This window comes from Atractosteus spatula, chromosome 12 (assembly GCF_055471065.1).
Source record: "Atractosteus spatula isolate fAtrSpa1 chromosome 12, fAtrSpa1.hap1, whole genome shotgun sequence".
Classification (NCBI taxonomy): Eukaryota; Metazoa; Chordata; class Actinopteri; order Semionotiformes; family Lepisosteidae; genus Atractosteus; species Atractosteus spatula.
Genome location: NC_142717.1, coordinates 45915825 through 45933929, shown reverse-complemented (window position 1 = coordinate 45933929; position 18105 = coordinate 45915825). Strand labels below are relative to the sequence as shown.

General features: G+C 45.5%; 1 protein-coding gene across 2 annotated transcripts; it reads left to right on the top strand.

The window, feature by feature from the left end:
- Nucleotides 1–3822: 3822 nt before the first annotated feature.
- Nucleotides 3823–16884, top strand: tomm7 (translocase of outer mitochondrial membrane 7 homolog (yeast)). 2 transcript variants are annotated; one of them, XM_088929468.1, is made up of 3 exons: nucleotides 3823–4017; nucleotides 13318–13366; nucleotides 16578–16884. In XM_088929468.1, the coding sequence occupies exons 1-3, from the start codon at nucleotides 3915–3917 to the stop codon at nucleotides 16591–16593; spliced, it is 168 nt and encodes a 55-aa protein (XP_088785594.1). In that variant the 5' UTR covers nucleotides 3823–3914; the 3' UTR covers nucleotides 16594–16884. The 2 variants fall into 2 exon arrangements, with proteins under 2 accessions (XP_088785594.1, XP_088785593.1); XM_088929467.1 differs by lacking the exon at nucleotides 16578–16884 and adding an exon at nucleotides 16388–16502 and having other exon boundaries at nucleotides 3831–4017.
- The last annotated feature ends 1221 nt before the right edge of the window (nucleotides 16885–18105 follow it).

Below are 18105 nucleotides of genomic sequence, written 5' to 3'. Positions count from 1 at the left end.
AGAAGCTGCACACATCGTTCCACGGAAAACTGGTGTGTTGGTAATTTCAGGTTTGTATTACATTGGAATAAGCATTGGGGGAGATTGTTCTGTTTCGGGCTACTGTCATATCACTTCATTTACAGTGAATGAAATCTAACCACTCACATCTCCATCAGCATCAGCAGATGGTCAGAAGAGAACAAAACTCAACCAGGCTGTTTTCAAACTGGCTGTCATCATGAAATATATGACATCATAGAAGTTAAAGCTAGCTTTCAGTTTATAAAGATAGCAAATACCTGTCTTTCTCTTCTGATCGTACACAGGGTCTTAGATTCTAGAATATAATTGTCTGGAGATCAGCAGAATTACATTGTGCTTATAAGTATTCAGGTATTCATTACATAAATGTGTTTTGAAGGGAACAGATGAGCTTTTGAGCGTGATTTAGAACAAACCTGAGACTCTTGGGGAGTTTCATTTCTAATTGTTCATGCATCAGATAAGAACCACCCAGGAAAGACTAAAATGACACAACACAATGAAAGACAGGACTCAAGGAAATTGATTCTGTAAAGATGAATAGTCCCCACCACACAACCTTCTGGAGAAAGAGTTGATTTAACTTGGTGCGATGTTAAGAACATACAGGGCTCTGTCTTTGTGTGTGGTTACTAGTACATAGACCTGTATCTCTTATTTCCTCCAAGTCTGGATACTTCAGTACTAGGTTAGCATCAAAAGATTGTGTTCATATTTATTCAAGGATATCTATGCATTGCTATATTGTTTGAAAATCACGTGTCTGAATAATGCACACTGGCTAATCTACTCTATTCATAATGTAAACCTTGTCTATCTATACAATGTTTCCACCTGGCACGGTCATTCATATTGTCAACATCAGTACAGTATATTGAAGTTTTATTTAAAAGACAACAGTCTTGTATTTTAATTTCTTTCAGTTTTATTTCATTCTACAATGCTCTATAAAATGATTTCCAAGTTACGGAAACACCTTTTTACACTTTTGGCTGTTCTGTGCAAGGTGGTTTAATAAACATGACCACAATGAACTTGACAAAGTTTATTTTTTCATAGAGTTACCAGTACACAGCCATCGTGAATTATCTCATATCAACTCTCTTGTCATTCAGCCGGAAAAACTTCAGTGTTAAGTTTTAAGCAGAACACGACAGAAGAACTCTTCTCGTACCATAACGTCTTCCCTCTCGATCTGGGCCTTGTCTCTCACTTCAGATCTTTACAGTCTGCGTTTTTTTGCTGAGGCTCATTCTTGTTTTCCGGCCCCTGACTTTGGTTGATTCCGTCCGCAGGAGCGGTGTGGTGTGTGTCCTGTGCGCCGCGAGCTCTGGCAGGACCTAGACGACAGCTTTCTCGTTTGATCAGTTTCCAGCCTTGACAAGTTAATGTGGTGCCAAATCCTGCTGCTTATCCTTTATTATTGACAATAATCAGAATAACTCTGGAGACCCATTTCTCACCAGTAACCGGTTTCACCACTGCCTCACCACCTCACCACAGTAGTGCCTCACACTGCTGCCTCACAATGCCTCAACGCCACACCACAATCCTGCCCCACACTGCCTCACACTACTGCCTCAACACCACACCACAATCCTGCCTCACACTACTGCCTCAACACCACACCACAATCCTGCCTCACACTACTGCCTCAACGCCACACCACAATCCTGCCTCACACTACTGCCTCAACACCACACCACAATCCTGCCTCACACTACTGCCTCAACGCCACACCACAATCCTGCCTCACACTACTGCCTCAACGCCACACCACAATCCTGCCTCACACTACTGCCTCAACACCACACCACAATCCTGCCCCACACTGCCTCACACTACTGCCTCAACACCACACCACAATCCTTCCCCACACTGCCTCACACTACTGCCTCAACACCACACCACAATCCTGCCCCACACTGCCTCACACTACTGCCTCAACACCACACCACAATCCTGCCTCACACTACTGCCTCAACACCACACCACAATCCTGCCTCACACTACTGCCTCAACACCACACCACAATCCTGCCTCACACTACTGCCTCACACTACTGCCTCACTACCCCTCCTCACTGCTGCCTACTTCTAAGGGAGATCTGGTTAAGTCTGGTGTTCCACAGGGCTCACTACTGTCCCCCTGCTCTTTAGTGTTTATATACAGTATTTCTTATTAAATTAATCATTATTTATTAATCTGAGTAATCATTTCTTTTTTAAAGGAAATATAGATCCACCAATTATTTTTCTTCTACCTTATTTTGGAGTCACTGGTTTAGTGTTGTGAATGTCTCGGCTGGCAGCTGCAGATCCCGAGCTCTCCCAGGGAAGACTGAGGAAGTGTGGGCAGAGCCCTCCCAATTTCCTTGAACACATCGCAGGCAGCGGTGCCCTGAATCTCAGGCTCAGCACTGGTTGGAGGAGTGACACGTCCCTCAGCGACAGCTCTGTACTGTGTCAACAAGGGCCAAGAGAGCTCTGTCCAACTCATCCCACCCCCGTGACATTCTATCACATGACCCCGGCTCGAACCCATGACCTCAGAGCTCAACACGCACTTGAGTGAGTGTTTTTACTGGTTGAGAAACTTGGGAGACCCTAATCTGTGCAGGTGATCTTTGCCCATTCTGCATCTCATACTGTACCATGGTAGCTCTTTCAGTAGTCTGATTGCATTTCTGAAATACTGTGTAAGTTTGCGTGTTAATTATGATAAGACTGTCTTCATGTCATTGGGCTCCTCAGTTATGTAAAACCACTGCTGAATCCTTGCCAACAGACAGCACGGTGCCTGAGTTTTGATCCAACATTGAGAGGTAGGGGGAGGGTTAAATTTTGCAGCTCTTGTGTCAAATAAAGGAGAGATTTCTCCATCTTAGAATTATTTCGAAGTTGCGCCTCATGCTGTCTGTGTCTGTAGTGAAAAAGGTATCTGTTTTTTTTAAAGATGGATTATTGAAACGGATATTGAAACTAGAATCCCAAGTGAGCACACGACTCCCATCCCGGACTCTTTGCACTGGCTTTCTCTCAGGTTTTGCGTTGGTTTTTAAATGTTATAAAATGCTTCTGCTCCCAGTTAAGGCTCTAGCCGGCTCGTGGCCCCAGTATCTAGAGGGAGCTGTGTCCTGGCTCCCCTCTGCTCTGCCGATTCTGGTTTTCCTGTGTCCAGTTCTACAGCAGGGCTGCCCAGAGAGCTGTTCTCCTCCAGGATTCATACTGTAGGTCTCTTTGGACCCCCAGCTCCTGAAGAGCAAGGAAAGGCTTCGACTTGTCTAGTTAAGAAAATAGGGAGTTCAGTTCGGTCATTATGGGCTCAGATAGAAAGAACACCAGAAACCTTCAGGTCATCCAGTGCCCCCCTAATCTACACTCGGGGGGTGACAAGCTGCTGTACCCCAGAACCCAGTAATACCACCCCAGAAGAGATCAGGGACTTTGAGGTTTAGATCTGGCCTGAAACTGCATGCACTTTTGTTAGAAAGGCTTTTTTGTGAGTTTTACCTTCTGTGTTTGCCTTGATTCTAGATGCAGGTTTCAGTTCAATTTGAAATTAAAATTGAATTTAAATGAAATTTATTTTATTTTGTTATGGTGACATTTTTATTTCCTTACTGCAAAGTGGTTTGAGATGAGTGATTTTGAAGGCGTTATACACAATGTTTATTAGTATATACTGTAATAGTTTGGTGTCAGCAGCTCTTCATTACGCACCAGCAGAGGGCGATCGATTTTAAACATTGTAGCCCTCTACTGTCGCAGAGAGCTTGGTTTACGGCAAAGCTGCATTACGGTTTTTGCTTTACGACTGTACGCATGGTGGTTGTACTTGAGATCGCCAAAGTCGCCTTGTGAATTATCCGGTTATCCCTGCTAGAAACCATGCCCAAACTAAGCAAGGAGGCGAAGCAGCGGCTGCAGCAGCTCTTCCAGTGCGGACAGTTCGTTATTCGGTGGGGATTTATCCCTACGGTGCTGTACTTAGGTTAGTATGTGTTTTGAACTTTGCTCTTTGCTGCTCGTTACTCTGCTGGGAATAAGTGTAGTGTTCACGCTGTCAGATGTCGACCTACACGGGTTTTGAGATGCAGGCAGTGTTTCTGGTGTATTCTTTTTAAAATCCTGGAGGTGAAACAAAATCAAAGCTTACATAAAATACGTCGGTCAGATTTTTACGTAATCATACGTAACAGCCTGGCTTTCCAAACGCTGTTTAGAGATGTAGTATGTCCAGTATGTAGTATCTTGCCTTGCACAGCTAACGTTGATCTTTCTGTGGAAATAGGTGATCTCAAGCAAAAAGCGATAACGTCTGGAATTGAGAGTTAATACAGAGATGCCGCAGCGCCATGCCAGTTAACTGTGCGTCTGTCTATCCGGCGATACTGTGTAAAAGTAGTAAACGCATGAGGAGAGTGTTTAAGTACTAAATTACGAGGGCTAGCGACTGGGCAGGTCATACTCATTCCCTAGTAGTCCGCGCTCAAGACCTGGTGAAGACGTCCTCTCCATCTCTGAACTGGCTTCATTACTCTGCTCTCCTCCCCACTGAGAGCTGGTGTGTGGGGAGAGGACTGGAGCATCATCCAGGTGGGGCTGCACACTGGTGGTGGTGGAGGGGATCCCCATTACCTGTAAAGAGCTTTGAGTGGAGTGTCCAGGAAACAGCTATACAAGTGTAAGCAATTATTATTAGTAGTAGTAGTATGTATTTGACAAGACGAAGACCCTGTGTGGAGATGGGCATCGCTCTCACCCCTGGGTGACTTATTTCTTGCAGAGTGGCCTGCTTCGAGGAGTTTCTCTGTAGCATATTTAACCTTAAATATTGCTACATGGTACCTGACATTAAAACAACCATAAACACTTAGCTTTAAACTACGGCTGTCCTGGTTCATTCAGCGTCTTCCACACCTGCGCTCTGGACCAGACTTTCCAGACCAAGGCTGCAGTTCAGCGTGTCAGCATTATGTTCTGTCCTTCCAAATGTTTCCTCTGTGTCATTTCCGATGTAAATGCTGGGTTTGTTTGTCTGTAAGCAGTTTAGGCTGTAAGAGTTAGCACCTCCTGGTCTGATCTGGTCGGATCTCAGGAGCTCGGCAGGGTGGGGCCTGGTCAGTACTGGGATGGGAGACCTCTGTGGACAGCCAGGCTGCTGCTGGAAGTGTGTGTGGTTGGGCAGTAGGCGGCACTCTTCTCTGTAAACTACAAAAGGCCCCCACATGGTGCCTGGGGACACTGTGCTGTAGAATTACATGCTCTCCGTTAGATGAGATACCAAGAGGCTGAGTTGGTCATCAGTGATCCCTTAGCACTGTTTCTAAGATTAAGGGCATGCCAGTGTCCAGGTTGAGTTCCACTTTGAGTTTGCACAATCTGGTCGCCCAGGGCCAACTTTAATCATGCGGAGAAGCATTCTTTCACTTCTTCACACAGAGCTCACTTCAGTGGGGGATGAAGTGGTCCAAACTGTATGTGAAGTTCTTTGGGATCCTCTATGAATGCAACCCATTATCACCACTTTAAATTCCTGGATTACATCTGCACCTGCTTCCTCCATAATTTTAAAATGTTGTACACTCTTGCTTTGCCTTAAAACATTTTAAAGGGAAAACATTAAATGAGTTGAATTACAGAGTTAAAATCTGAATGATTTTTAATCAGTGTAGAATACTTCTTATATATGTAGGTAACCAAACTTTTATTTATCTGCAGATATCGAAATAATTTAAAGTTTAATCGTTTATATTGTCAATCCTTAGAGAGCAAATGTGAAAAATACAAGAAACCTGCTCATACTTGTGTGCAATTTCCAGGGAGTAATCATTCCTTTCTTTTTACGGGACAGTGAATTGCTAGTTTTTAAACCCAATATAAATCCCAGTCTCCCGTTTCCTGAGACAGTTGTAAACAGGTTAATGTACAAACACAAAAATAAAGAAGTTCAATGTGCCAACATTATATGCTGTCCTCAAATCTAATTTTTCCACCCTGCGTCATTTCAGGTGTAAATGCTGGGTTTGTTTCACTGTAAGCAACTTAGGTCGGACATGTTAGCAGCTCCTGGTCTGATCTGGTCGGATGTCGGAGGCTGGGCGGGGCGGGACCTGGTCAGAGGGAGACCAGGCTGTTGCTGTAAGTGATGTAGCTGGCTGTTTTCCCTCTGGACCAGAACATCTACTCTAATATCCCAGTAGGTGTCATTTTGCTTAAATTGATCCCTCATGATTTAACATTTCTGCCTCTCAGTGCTGGAGCCCTGGGTTCAGTACCAGGCCTGGGTTTCTGTTCTCCCAGTGTTCGCACGGGTTTCCTCTGGAAGCTCCGGTTTCCTCCCACACTCCAGTAATATGCTGGCTGTTTCATTGACTTCTGGGAGAACTGGCCCTGCTATGCGTGTGTGCATGTCTGTGTCTGTGTGTGCCCTGCGATGGGCTGGCGCCCTGACCAGCGTGTCATCCCTCATGAATGACTACAGTGACTTTGAGAATTTCTTCAGCACTGAATTACCTCGTTAGTGTGAGTGTTCATTGGACAGGGGGTGATGAAGTGTTCTATCCTGATGAATGTTAATCCCATAAGGAAAGAAACACGCAGGAGGGAGCCAGAATGCCCTCTTCATCAAGAGAACAGCGCCTTGGTGAAATCTGTGAAGATGTTAACGCCAGACAGTTCTGGCAGTGACAGGCCATGATAGGAGACATCCTCATGACAGTTCGAAGTGTGATGGCCTGGCCAGGAGGGTCTAGTCACTACAGAACTCCTCTTGTACTGCTGGCAAACTGACGGCACGGTGCTACACTGATCACGTTTCTGCAGAAAACAGAAAACTGCTTCACCCCGGCAAGTGCCACGCCAACCAAAAACTGGCCGCCGCTGCTGCCTGTGAAGGTTCCTGAAGTGTCTTGGTGGAGCTCTGCACAGGAACAAGGGTGGAACCCCGCAGAGGAGACGAAGAGGAAAGTGCATTTGAGTTAAGTGGTCTGCAGACGACGAGCGCTGATCTCTGCAGCAGCAGCACGCTGCTTCCCGGTTTGGAACCTGCACGTCGGCACGCAGATTCCCTGGCAGGCAAGAAAGCACATTGTTCTGGTTGAGTGAATATCACGTCCTTAAAACCAAACCTCATGAGCACCGGCGATAGGTGAGGAATCGCCATGATCACCTCAGGACCACCGGAGGACGATGGTGTGAAGCCCCAGTTATCTTGCTACTTATTTTCACTCATTTCCCCAACCTATTTAAATTAACGATACTGATGTTGCCAAAGTTATAGAGATTTTAGGGAAAAAATGGAAAGTCAAAGAGTCAATTTCTCAGTGTACCACATCATTACAAATTGCCCGATTACATAGTTCAGTGTAAACTAATGAGTCTTAAATTCCCCTCCCCACTGTAGGAATTCAGTACGGTATCGCAAAAGTTTCTCCCGATCTCCTGACTGTGTTGTCAATGATGCATCCTGTCTTTGGTGGGGTAGGGTCCTGTTGTGACGGTAGCGTGGCTCCCTCAGACCTCCGGACCAAGCTTTCTGTGCTGTTCCTGTAAGAACAGGTATTTTCCTTGAAGCAAGGGCAGATACAGTGGTACACGGCACTGGCAGGGAGTGGAGCTTCAGCTTTTACTTGAACAGAACCTTGCCTTGGCTGAGCCTCTGCGCAGAGCCAGGCGCTGTCAGGTGGGTCTTGTGGATGAAGGGATGGCAGTGACAGGCCTCTGAAAGATCACAGGCAGCCCGCCAGCCTTTTCTTTCTGGTGCTTCCTGTTTCCTGGCTCGTTACTGTAAGGAACCACAGCTGGAAGTTAAGAGGAGATTGTCCTCAGCTGTAGAGAATTACTTCAGCTTCACTTTATAATTGCTTTAATTCCAAGACTCGTTTGACAATGTGCTCTTGGGTCTGTGCTGTGTCTCGGTCAGTGGTGGGTAGAAAATGAAACTTGACGGAAATTGTTTCTGCTTAATCTAAAAATAAATTGTAGGATGAGGATTTGAGTGAACAGTTTCTAATAGCGTGACACTTGTGATGGGACAGATCTCCCAGTTTTCAAAGAGGAGGGAATAACCCCCTCTTCAAACTCACCCACATGCAGTTTCACTTTGTATGTCAGCCTTATGTCCAGAATTGTTCATCGTCTAATTTCTAAGTAGTTATTGCTGCTTTTTTGCATATTGACCAAGGGATGTTGTGAGCTATGTCTGCAGTGATAAAACTTAAAATTCTTCACAGAGCACTGGGTGATATTTGCTCACGTTATTTTAAGCTTGAGCAAGTTGTAAAGAGGCACAGGGAAACAAAATGCACCATCCCAGTGTGTAGAGTTGGCAGAGACGTGTTCAAAAAGACTCACAGCTGTAGTTGCTGCCAGAGGGGCTCCTACCAAGGCTTGACTCAGGAGGGTGAATACTTATGCAATTAAGATATCATAGTTTTAAATTTGTTGTTGTGGGTTTTGCTGACATTCACCATCTTTTGCCTATAAAATATCAAGTTTGAGCATTTGTTTTAATTTAAAATATTCACTTTGATCATTTCTAGCTCAACAAACTGGGAGATCACTGGAAGGGGGTGAACAGGGCTACCTCTTACTCTGCTCATCCACAGGCTCTGATATTTGCAGCGCAGTGTACTTTTAATATCTGGTGTGTTGTGGTCTTGTGTCTGTGGGACCACAGGATTCCAGTGCATTAAAAACAGGATTTGCAGTGACCTGCAGATGAGGATTAGGAATTGGTGTTCTCCAGACACCAGTGGGTTTTGAGTGGAGAAGCCAGGTTGCTCTCTCGGTTCTGCTCTATAATCTCTGATATTCCACGTGAGTGGAGGATGTTCCAGTGTGAAAAGATTCTGTGAAAGGTCTTGCTGAGCAGAGACAGTAAGTTGTCAGCCAGCATCTGTGTTTTAGAACATCCTGGGGTATTGCATTTCTTCTATTTGGTGAATGGAGCGCTGAACCTTCATTTTGTGTTATAATTTAGAGACAGCAGGAAGCATAGCCAGCTCTCCATTTGTTGTGGACTGGGATTTGAGAGCATAAGGGAGATGTAAAGTTAAAGAGCAGGTCTTAGCTTGATTTCCTTTCGTCTGGTCTCGCTGCCTCAGTATTTCTAAGGACGGATGTGCACTGACACATTGCATTGCTGGCGATGGAGCAAGCACCAGAATTTCTTGAAGCATGCAATTGCGTCATGGGGGAGCAATCAGATTAAGATTTGCTGAATCAAGGTGCAAGAGTCGCTTGGTGTGTTTGTTGGCAGGCGTCCCGGCAGCGCTGTGGAGAGGGCCAGGTGGCACACTGTCTTCAGCATCACCGTTTTCCTCCTCTGCCTCGGCCGTCGGGCCCCCCAGAGGCTCATCTGCCTGCTGTTGGAGAGCGGTTTACTGTGCTAAGACCGGCGTTCCCTCAGCTCCAGTTTTCTCTTGTTCTGCTTGAAATAGGCGCAGAAGGAGCAGCAGGCCCTCTCACCTTTGGCTTATAAAGCATGTTGCGCAACACCGCAGCCTGCCAGCTTGCCGTTTCCTCACAAGCACGATGAACGCCCCCCACCACCAGTGCTGGAAATTACTGAGTTTCTAATGGTGAAAGAAAGGGTTTCCACATGAATGTGGCAACTTAGATGGTGCTGCTCAGCAGTGGAGTTTCCCCTCATACGTTCTCTCTCACAGGGCAGCCAGAAGGAGCAGTCGTTATTAATTCCATTCGTTTGAAGAAAGGTACACAACACAACACATGGCTCTGCTTGATAGCATTGAGAAATGGATGGAGCTGGATAATAGTCCTGTCTCCTCATTCCCAGTGGTGTGTTTGCTCTTGGAAAGCAGCAGAACTCTGAACGTGAGAGACCTGGGTTTGCAGGTGACAGGTTTGGGATGTCAACATCATCTCCTTGGTACGTTACAGATGCTCAGTACATACACCACTCTTGCTGTTTCTGCATCTGTTAGCAAAAAATTGATGCTTCTGCATTTCGCAGATAAAAATGGAGATTTCATTAAGTAATGAGGGTGAATTGTCTCCGTTTCCTAATTTGGGTTTCACAAGTGGTGACGTTTTTCATGCTTAGCACTAACTTATTGAGGAAAGGAGTTGCTTACATAAACACATTTTTCTGAGAGCTCCAAAAACCCGGTGTTGTTCCCTGAGTAAGGACTCCTGGGGTTGTTGAGGGAGAGTACCAGATCGGAGCTCGATTCGATTATTTTTAGGTCCTGAAAGAGTCCCTATTTTGTCATATTTTTATATTTTGTGATCGAAACATTTATCATGTTTCACTTCTGTTTCAGAAAAACTTAATGCTAAACTGACAGTAACATTTATTTTCTGCAATTAAGTCATGATAATGAGAAACCCAATTAGGACTATTACATATAAATAATTCCAGTCTATTAATAAAAAATACACTAGATATATTACATTCTATTGTTTTGTTGAAATAGATGACATCAACATGGCATCAGTTGTTGTTATATGGCATTTGTTTTCTATGCCTATCTTTTGTATGCGGTATCTGTATGCTGTGTATATACTGTATGTGAATTTCTGGACTTGTGTTAGCTTGTCCCAGTTCTGTTGAGTCACACGCACGCCAGGAGTCTGGGGTCCCCTCTCCCCCTCACACCCACTCCAGGAGTCTGGGGTCCCCTCTCCCCCTTACAAGGGTGGTGCGGTGGCTCTGTGGCTAAGGATCTGCGCCTGTGGCTGGAAGGTTGCCGGTTCAAGTCCTGCGGCCGGCAGAGGAATCCTACTCCGTTGGGCCCCTGAGCAAGGCCCTTCACCCCAACTGCTCCAGGGGTGCCGTGTAAATGGCTGCCCCTGCGCTCTGACCCCCAGCTTCTCTCCCTGTCTGCGTGTCTCATGGAGAGCAAGCTGGGGTCTGCGAAAAGACAAATTCCTAATGCAAGACATTGTATATGGCCAATAAAGTGATTTTAGCTAATCCCTCACTATACGAGCGACTCCTGTGCCCCAAGTGTTCCTTTGTACAAGATGTCATATTTTGTGTCTGTATTTTCATTTACCCAGCAGTTTCTCCCTCTCACGCACTGGGCTGTGGTAAAGCATTGTCGATATTCTTTTTTTCTTGCCTCTTCTCCCATGAGGAATTTACTTTTTATCTTTCGTTACCTTTCAGCTTTTTCCCCCCATAAGGCTTGTGTGTGTTAAGTGCATATGTTACAGGATTGTATGTAGTTGTTCATGCGTTTGCTATGGACTGTAACGATGTAACAGTGCTGTGAATACGCAGGACTGTTATTACTTCCTACCTGTCGTTTGTGCATCAGCTGATGACTTTAAACATGTTTCTTGAATAATGAACCAGGAATGCAATTGTTTTCGTACTGAGATTATTAAGGTGCATTAAGGTGAGGCTTGGGTGTTTGAGAGAACTGGTCAGAGATTATACAGTGGGAGGCAATGGGATATTTAGTTTTTATTATACGTGTTTTCACCTTCCAAACAGTTTTGAAGGAATAAATTAAGCTCTTATAAAGAGGGCCTACTGTATTTAGAAATAAAAGTGGAGTGATAAAGCATCGTTTTAATACATTACCGAGGGATCACCACAAGGAGTGACAGCAATACTGAACATCCTTATTGTCATTGTCAGCCTTTACTAGAAACAGACCTGTCTAATCTGTCTAATCTCTCTCTCTGGAGACTAAAGCTGTTTTTATAACACAGAAGTATTAAATATTACGCGTATCATTTTTTAGACAAGCGAGGTCACAGGCTGGAGGAAACCATTTGGCCCGTTTGGTAGTTATGTAGTTAATTGATCTAAGGATTTCCTGAAAGAAGCTTCAGCAACATGGCTGGGGTAGCTTGTTCCCTACTCCCACAACCCTCTGGGTAAAGGCCGCCACTCTGGTGCGGATCGTTCATGAATTACTTGCAGGAGGGGGTGGGTTTGGCGAAGAATGTTGTGAAACTGCTGTTACTGTGTTTAAGAAAAGAAGAAGGCAGCGAGCAGGCGCAGCGTTGAGATTAGTCAGCTCATCGAGGGCAGCACGTCGATTGATGAAAGGAGCCGCAGGTGGGCGTGCCAGCAGGCCCCGCCCGAGACGCTTGCTCTGTCCCAAGCACGTTCGGGAGCCACTGTCTTCGAACAAGGGGGTTTCCAAGTCTGGCGCTCCGAATGGGACCCCCTAATCTCTTGGAAGGGGAGAAAAGGAGGCTTCAGCAAACCTTTAAACTGCGTTCCTGATTTAGATTTTTCTAACACGGCAGGGTTGAGCGATGTGTGAGACAGGGGCCGTGCCTGTTGCTGGCGATGGGTGCCTGCAGGTGGGGGGCTGGGGGGGGCCTGGGGGTCGGGTGTCTGGTCAGAGCTGAGTGGGCCAGCAGGAGCACCGCTGTGCTCTTGTGTGGAAGAATTTGGCAAGACGTCAGGAATACTGCGCCATCACAAAAGACCTCAAAACCAGAGCATGTGAAAACTGCTGCCTCCTCTGTGCGCGCACGTGAAAGAGAAGTAACGGACAGAACAGTTATTATTGAATAATGAGTTTACTTCTGGCGTTTATGCGAGCAGGGTGATGAGCGGAAGGTGATTTACAGTGATGGTCTGTCCGTGAGGCCCACGGCGCTGCTGCACAGAAAATGAAGCAGTAAAAGAGCAGTCAGTAAAAACATGAACCCAGCAGGACGTGGCTGTGTTGGTGAGCGCAAGTGTGAGGAAGAACAGATCAAATCGAGCAACGGCAGACACCCGCGCGCACGAAGGAGGACGGTTTCGGCTCGCTGTGCAGATTGTTCCAGTGGCAATTTGACATGACTTCCTCCCCGAGTCAATTGCTGGCCTTGGAAGCTTGAGTTTCAGAAAAGCGCTCCATGTTGAATATCTGCACTAGTGCAGATAACTGCAACGTTTATTAGAGAGGCGACTTCCCATTTCAAGAGCTGGAAATGAATTTTGGCCTCTGAAGCCCAGAGGGAGAGCCAGTCAGAGAGTAGAGATCCACAATGACGAGGCCAGCGACCAGGTGCCGAGACTGAAGCTAGAGTTCACCTAGAGCAGCCTGCAAAGCAAGGAGACCAAGTCTAGGCTTGACATTGTCAACATGCATAACCTTAACAGCCTGACCCAGCCCAGAGCTGCTCATATGTCAGTATAGCTTGAAAGTTCAAACAGCGTCCAGCCAGTTGCTTAGACATTTCTAAACTGATGAGTTTTTATAGCTTTTGCTCCTCTGTGTCAGAGCAGTGTGAGGCTGAGTGTTTGATATTGTTCATTTTGTTTATTGACGCGTTGATAATCATGAATCGATTTTTGCTTTGCCTGCAGGGTTCAAGAGAGGAGCTGACCCCGGAATGCCGGAACCCACTGTTTTAAGGTAGAGTCAGCTTTAATCAATAATAATAATAATTCCTCACACTTATATAGCGCTTTCCTGGACACTCCACTCAAAGCGCTTTACAGGTCATGGGGATCCCCTCCACCCCCACCAGTGTGCAGCCCCACCTGGATGATGCGCCAGAACGCTCACCACACACCAGCTATCAGTGGGGAGGAGAGCAGAGTAATGAAGCCAATTCATAGATGGGGATTATTAGGAGGCCATGATTAGTAAGGGCCAATGGGAAATTTGGCCAGGACGCCGGGGTAACACCCCTACTCTTTTCGAGAAACGCCCTGGGATTTTTAATGACCACAGAGAGTCAGGACCTCGGTTTTACGTCTCATCTGAAGGACGGCGCCTGTTTACAGTATAGTGTCCCCGTCACTATACTGGGGCATTAGGACCCACACAGACCACAGGGTGAGCGCCCCCTACTGGCCCCACTAACACCTCTTCCAGCAGCAACCTTAGTTTTTCCCAGGAGGTCTCCCATCCAGGTACTGACCAGGCTCACACCTGCTTAGCTTCAGTGGGCTGTCAGCTGTGAGTTGCAGGGTGAGATGGCTGCTGGCATTCTTCTCACGTGAGCTGACCTCTGCATCCTGCCACAGCACGCTTCAGAGCGAAAAGGCGAACACGTGCTGAATACAGCGGCCTGGCCATTAGGCCAGTTGCAGCGCTCTCAGTACTGTAGAGTGCTGTGTCACAGCTTTAACACTTAACTCTGACACCTCTGTGGAATGGGTCAGTCTGTTTGTTCTGTGGCTGTGCCAGGAGGAATCCAGAAAGCCTGAGTAATGCAACCTTAGCACAAAGTTCTACCTTAGGCGCTTTGACTCTGAATTCATCTGGTATTGCATTAAAAAAGCAACGTCTGCAGAGATGATATTCCCTGTGAGCAACATCACCTTATTGTCTTGCAGCAATAAACTCGAAGAGCAATCTAGTTTGGTGCAGGTTTCTGGTACAGGAACATTCCCACTATGTTCTGGAGTTCAATGGGGTTTTTTTTGCCACACAATCTGTGCCGGTTTGATGGAGGGTGGGGGCAAGAAAAAAACAGCTCATAAAACAGAAAAACGTGTTTTTCCATTTCTAAAAATAAAGCATTTGAAATGGATACATTAAATCTGGCATGTTACTGATTGATCTAAGGGGTATAAATAAAAAATGTGTACTTTCCTACTGTTTCCTGCTGAGTAATTTCTAAACTGTGTTTGTACGCTCATTTTAACCATCAGCCCACTGAAAGTGATTCATCTTTCCATGTGAGATGTTGGATGACCTGTAAATACTGTAGTTTTCTGGAATGTAAAACGGAAGTTTTTACGCTTATAGCATATAGTATGGTGCTCACAAGTGTCCTGATCGTAGATGTCATCTCGGAGATCATCGATCTGAATTATTTTCATGTGCCTTTTCAGTAAAGGAAAGCGAAAATCTGCAAAGTATTGCAGAATGTATTTTTGTTAGGGGGGTGTGTTTGCGTTTTATCGTTTGAACATATTCTTTATTTATTTTGCGGGTGTTATCATTTATGTTCTTAATAAAAGTGGAAAAGGAAGTTCTCGCTGCTAGATTAATAACCCTTTTGCTGATGTTGCTGTGTGTCAAAGAGGTTGTTTGCAGCATTGCAGCATCGCAGTTGTGCGATTTCAGACAAAGCTGCCCAAGCAGAGGGTGGTGCTCTGCAAGGGGGTGCCCGTCTTGTTTCTTACTGACATGCTTTGGTTGAGAATCTCCCAGCACGTGAGAAGATGCAGGCAGATGTTTTACATCTTACCGGAGAGATGTGATGCAGAGCACGTCCTGATGGAGACATAACTCATAAAGTCATAGTATTGAGTAAGGATTGAACTGTATCATTTAAGCGCAGCTTCAAGAATGGGTTTGTCAGTAGGAAATAACACAGGAAGAAGTTTAAAATTCAAGATTAAGATTGTAAGGGCTAGTCCTGGAGAAGTCAGCGCAGGCCTGCCTGTGCTGCCCACTCATGTTGTAGCTCCCATGATGCACAGAGAACACCAGTACCAAGCTCACACTTGGCATTATTCTTTGGTATCTCTCATTGCTGTTTTCGTTAACAACGTGTGCCAGGAAAATCAGTCCCATGTGACTTGCACTTACGCATGTTCACCAGTCTTACACGTGTTCTTCTCGGTACAGGACCTAAATGGTTTCTATCCTTTTTTATAACATATGTCATTCAGACAAAAGAAGAAGACAGGCTGTTATATATATTCAGTAAAGGAGCTGTAGATCTGTATGCCCTGTCCAGCCCTGTTGTTAAATTCGGCACCCTGGCTTCTCTCAAACTGCAGGGTGAGATCCTTGGATCAGTTCAGTACTGAAACCTAAACCCTAAACGAGCATGATAGGGTGAATGGCCTCTTCTTGTTTTCATATCATACATTTTCAGAATTATCTCTTCGGGCTTTACAACGTTTCTTTCATTGTCCCTCCAAGGGGAAGATGAGGGTAATTCTGCAGGGGTGTTGCGTGATGGATCGGTGAACTTCACTGTCATTTTTTCACAGTTATGTATGGTCTCCTTTATTGGGAGATCTGCATAGTTACAGATGCAACTTTAACTGCACACACAGCTTTAGACATCCCAGGGTGGTCGCTGGTTGGTTTCTGGGCATGTTCCATCCAGGCCGGATGAGCAGTCTTGCTGTCGTTGTGTTCCTAATGCCCCTGACATCTACCCTATTCTGTTCTGTGCTGGAGCCATCAAAACTGAGCAGCCTCGATCTACTTTTGCAGATTTAAGTTTTCATTCTTGGGGAAAAATCAAAGCAAAGCCAGGATGTATTGACTGATGGATATTTTGAGAGATGGCACATTTGGCTCTCCCTGAGGGGAAATGGAATGGGTTTGCTGACGACCTCATCTGATTTCTGAACCCCATGGTGGTATCGTCATTTTCATCGTCACAGGAATGGTACACACTGCCTTCCTCATACTTTCCTCTGCGAAAACACGGGTGACCAATATGGTATCTTCCTGTGCCAGGAAACAGCAACAGCCCGAAGAGCTAGAGGAAACAGCAATAATATTTAATAAACAGAAGACTTATCAGATGGGTCAACGGCATTGTCTGCTAATGAAGTAAGAAAGAAGAAACTGTTCAGCCCTTGACGTGTTTTAGTGTCAACTGCCGGATGTGAGTTTCTGATTCAGTCTGTTTGTGTTTGCTTTGCAGTTTGCTCTGGGGATGAACAGTGTCCTGTAAACATGAAAACGAGACAGAGCAGCCTGCAGTCAGAACGACCAGGAGACCGGATAGAGAACAACCGCCAGCTCTTTTTGTAGCGTCTGCATTATTTTTCGTGTTTTAATCTCTGTGCACGTCCGTGCTGCGCCGGCTGACAGAAGGACTGCAGCCTGAACTCTTCTGTTAGATGCCTACATCTTGCCTTGTCAAACAAATTTGTGGTGGAAAAGCAATGTAAGAATAATCATTTAAGTAGTCAAATAAAAATGCATAAAAAAGGGAAAACAATATAAAATATGGAGTGAACCTTGTGTTTGTTGACCTTGGGGTGCTCTTTAGAGATCAGACGGCTCACATCTCCTTGAGCAATGAGGTAGAGCACGTGGCCATGAATATGAAATGAGGGAAAGATGGTCCAATTCTTTTGAAAAATTCACTAATATCGGTTTATCAGTACAGCTTAACTGTGCCCCACTGTTTGTGAAGCATAGAACAAGATTGTGTTTATGTAGCAGTAATCGATTCCATGTAACAACACTCTGAGGTTTGGAGGGTAGCACTCCAGTCTGCTTTCATTGATTTTGCCTACAATAGCCTGGTTTCAGTTTCATTTCTCTGGTAGCAGCTACAGTTTTTACTCAGCGCCGTCCTAATTCTCCCCAGGTCTGTATGCAAGCCAATGTGCCCAAGAAGTACTTTTTTTTCTTGTTTCCTTTAGCCTTGGGCTGAATTGTTAACCGTGTGCCGAGATGTGGTTGTGGTGAGGATTTGAAACCTCTGATACAGTGCTGCAGTCTCGAGTAAACGTGCCTTGAATTGCACCCTTCCCTTTTTTATATTTAAAAACTTTAACCTCCGTTTACTTCAGTGTTGTACAGTTCTGAAAGAACTTTGCTGACTTACATACTCAATGGAAATGTTAGCAGAAATGCTTTCTCCACCTTGTTCTGAGAATGTTCCTGGAAATGTGATGTCCTGTTGCATGTTCATCAGAAGAAGGTAAAACCGTTCGTTTCTGGATTATTGCAGTTGTTCAGAATAATGGTTTTTACACCAGACTTTGGCTGTTCTTGCTATGTGCAAGGCAGATTCTGCTCCTCCCGAATGGAAGGAGAGTGTTTGTTCTTGCTGAGGGAAAGCATCTGAAGAGCGCCGTGTGTGGAATTTGCACTGAGGAGCCCTTCACGACCGCTGACCTCTGTGTCCTGGTGTTTCTGAAAGGCCCAGCCCCTGCTGGCCCCGAGCTTTCTGCAGCGAGTGCCAGCGAGCCCTGGGCCCAGCAGGATGGAGCCAGGCTTGGCCAGTGGCCAGTGTCGAGAGATTCCATTCATGTCTCTAGCCTCTAGTCCCCAAAGCAACAGAGAGCTCTCATTTGGTTGTGGTAAGATTGATAGCTGGAGACCAGGTTAATCTGCGGCAGGAATTTTGATTTCTTTTCGCATTTCTAGACCCCAAAAGCCTTTTTTGTTTCATGTGACTTTTTTGTAGTTGTGTTAGCTTCTGCTTGGAGAGGGCA

What these genes read in the sequence shown, in the direction of transcription:
- tomm7 (XM_088929467.1), top strand. Translation starts at nt 3,915, where the DNA reads ATGCCCAAACTAAGCAAGGAGGCGAAGCAGCGGCTGCAGCAGCTCTTC. An exon ending in CCCTACGGTGCTGTACTTAG is followed by an intron (nt 4,018 to 13,317) that starts GTTAGTATGTGT and finishes CTTTGCCTGCAG; the next exon opens with GGTTCAAGAGAGGAGCTGAC. An exon ending in CCGGAACCCACTGTTTTAAG is followed by an intron (nt 13,367 to 16,387) that starts GTAGAGTCAGCT and finishes TTCCTGTGCCAG; the next exon opens with GAAACAGCAACAGCCCGAAG.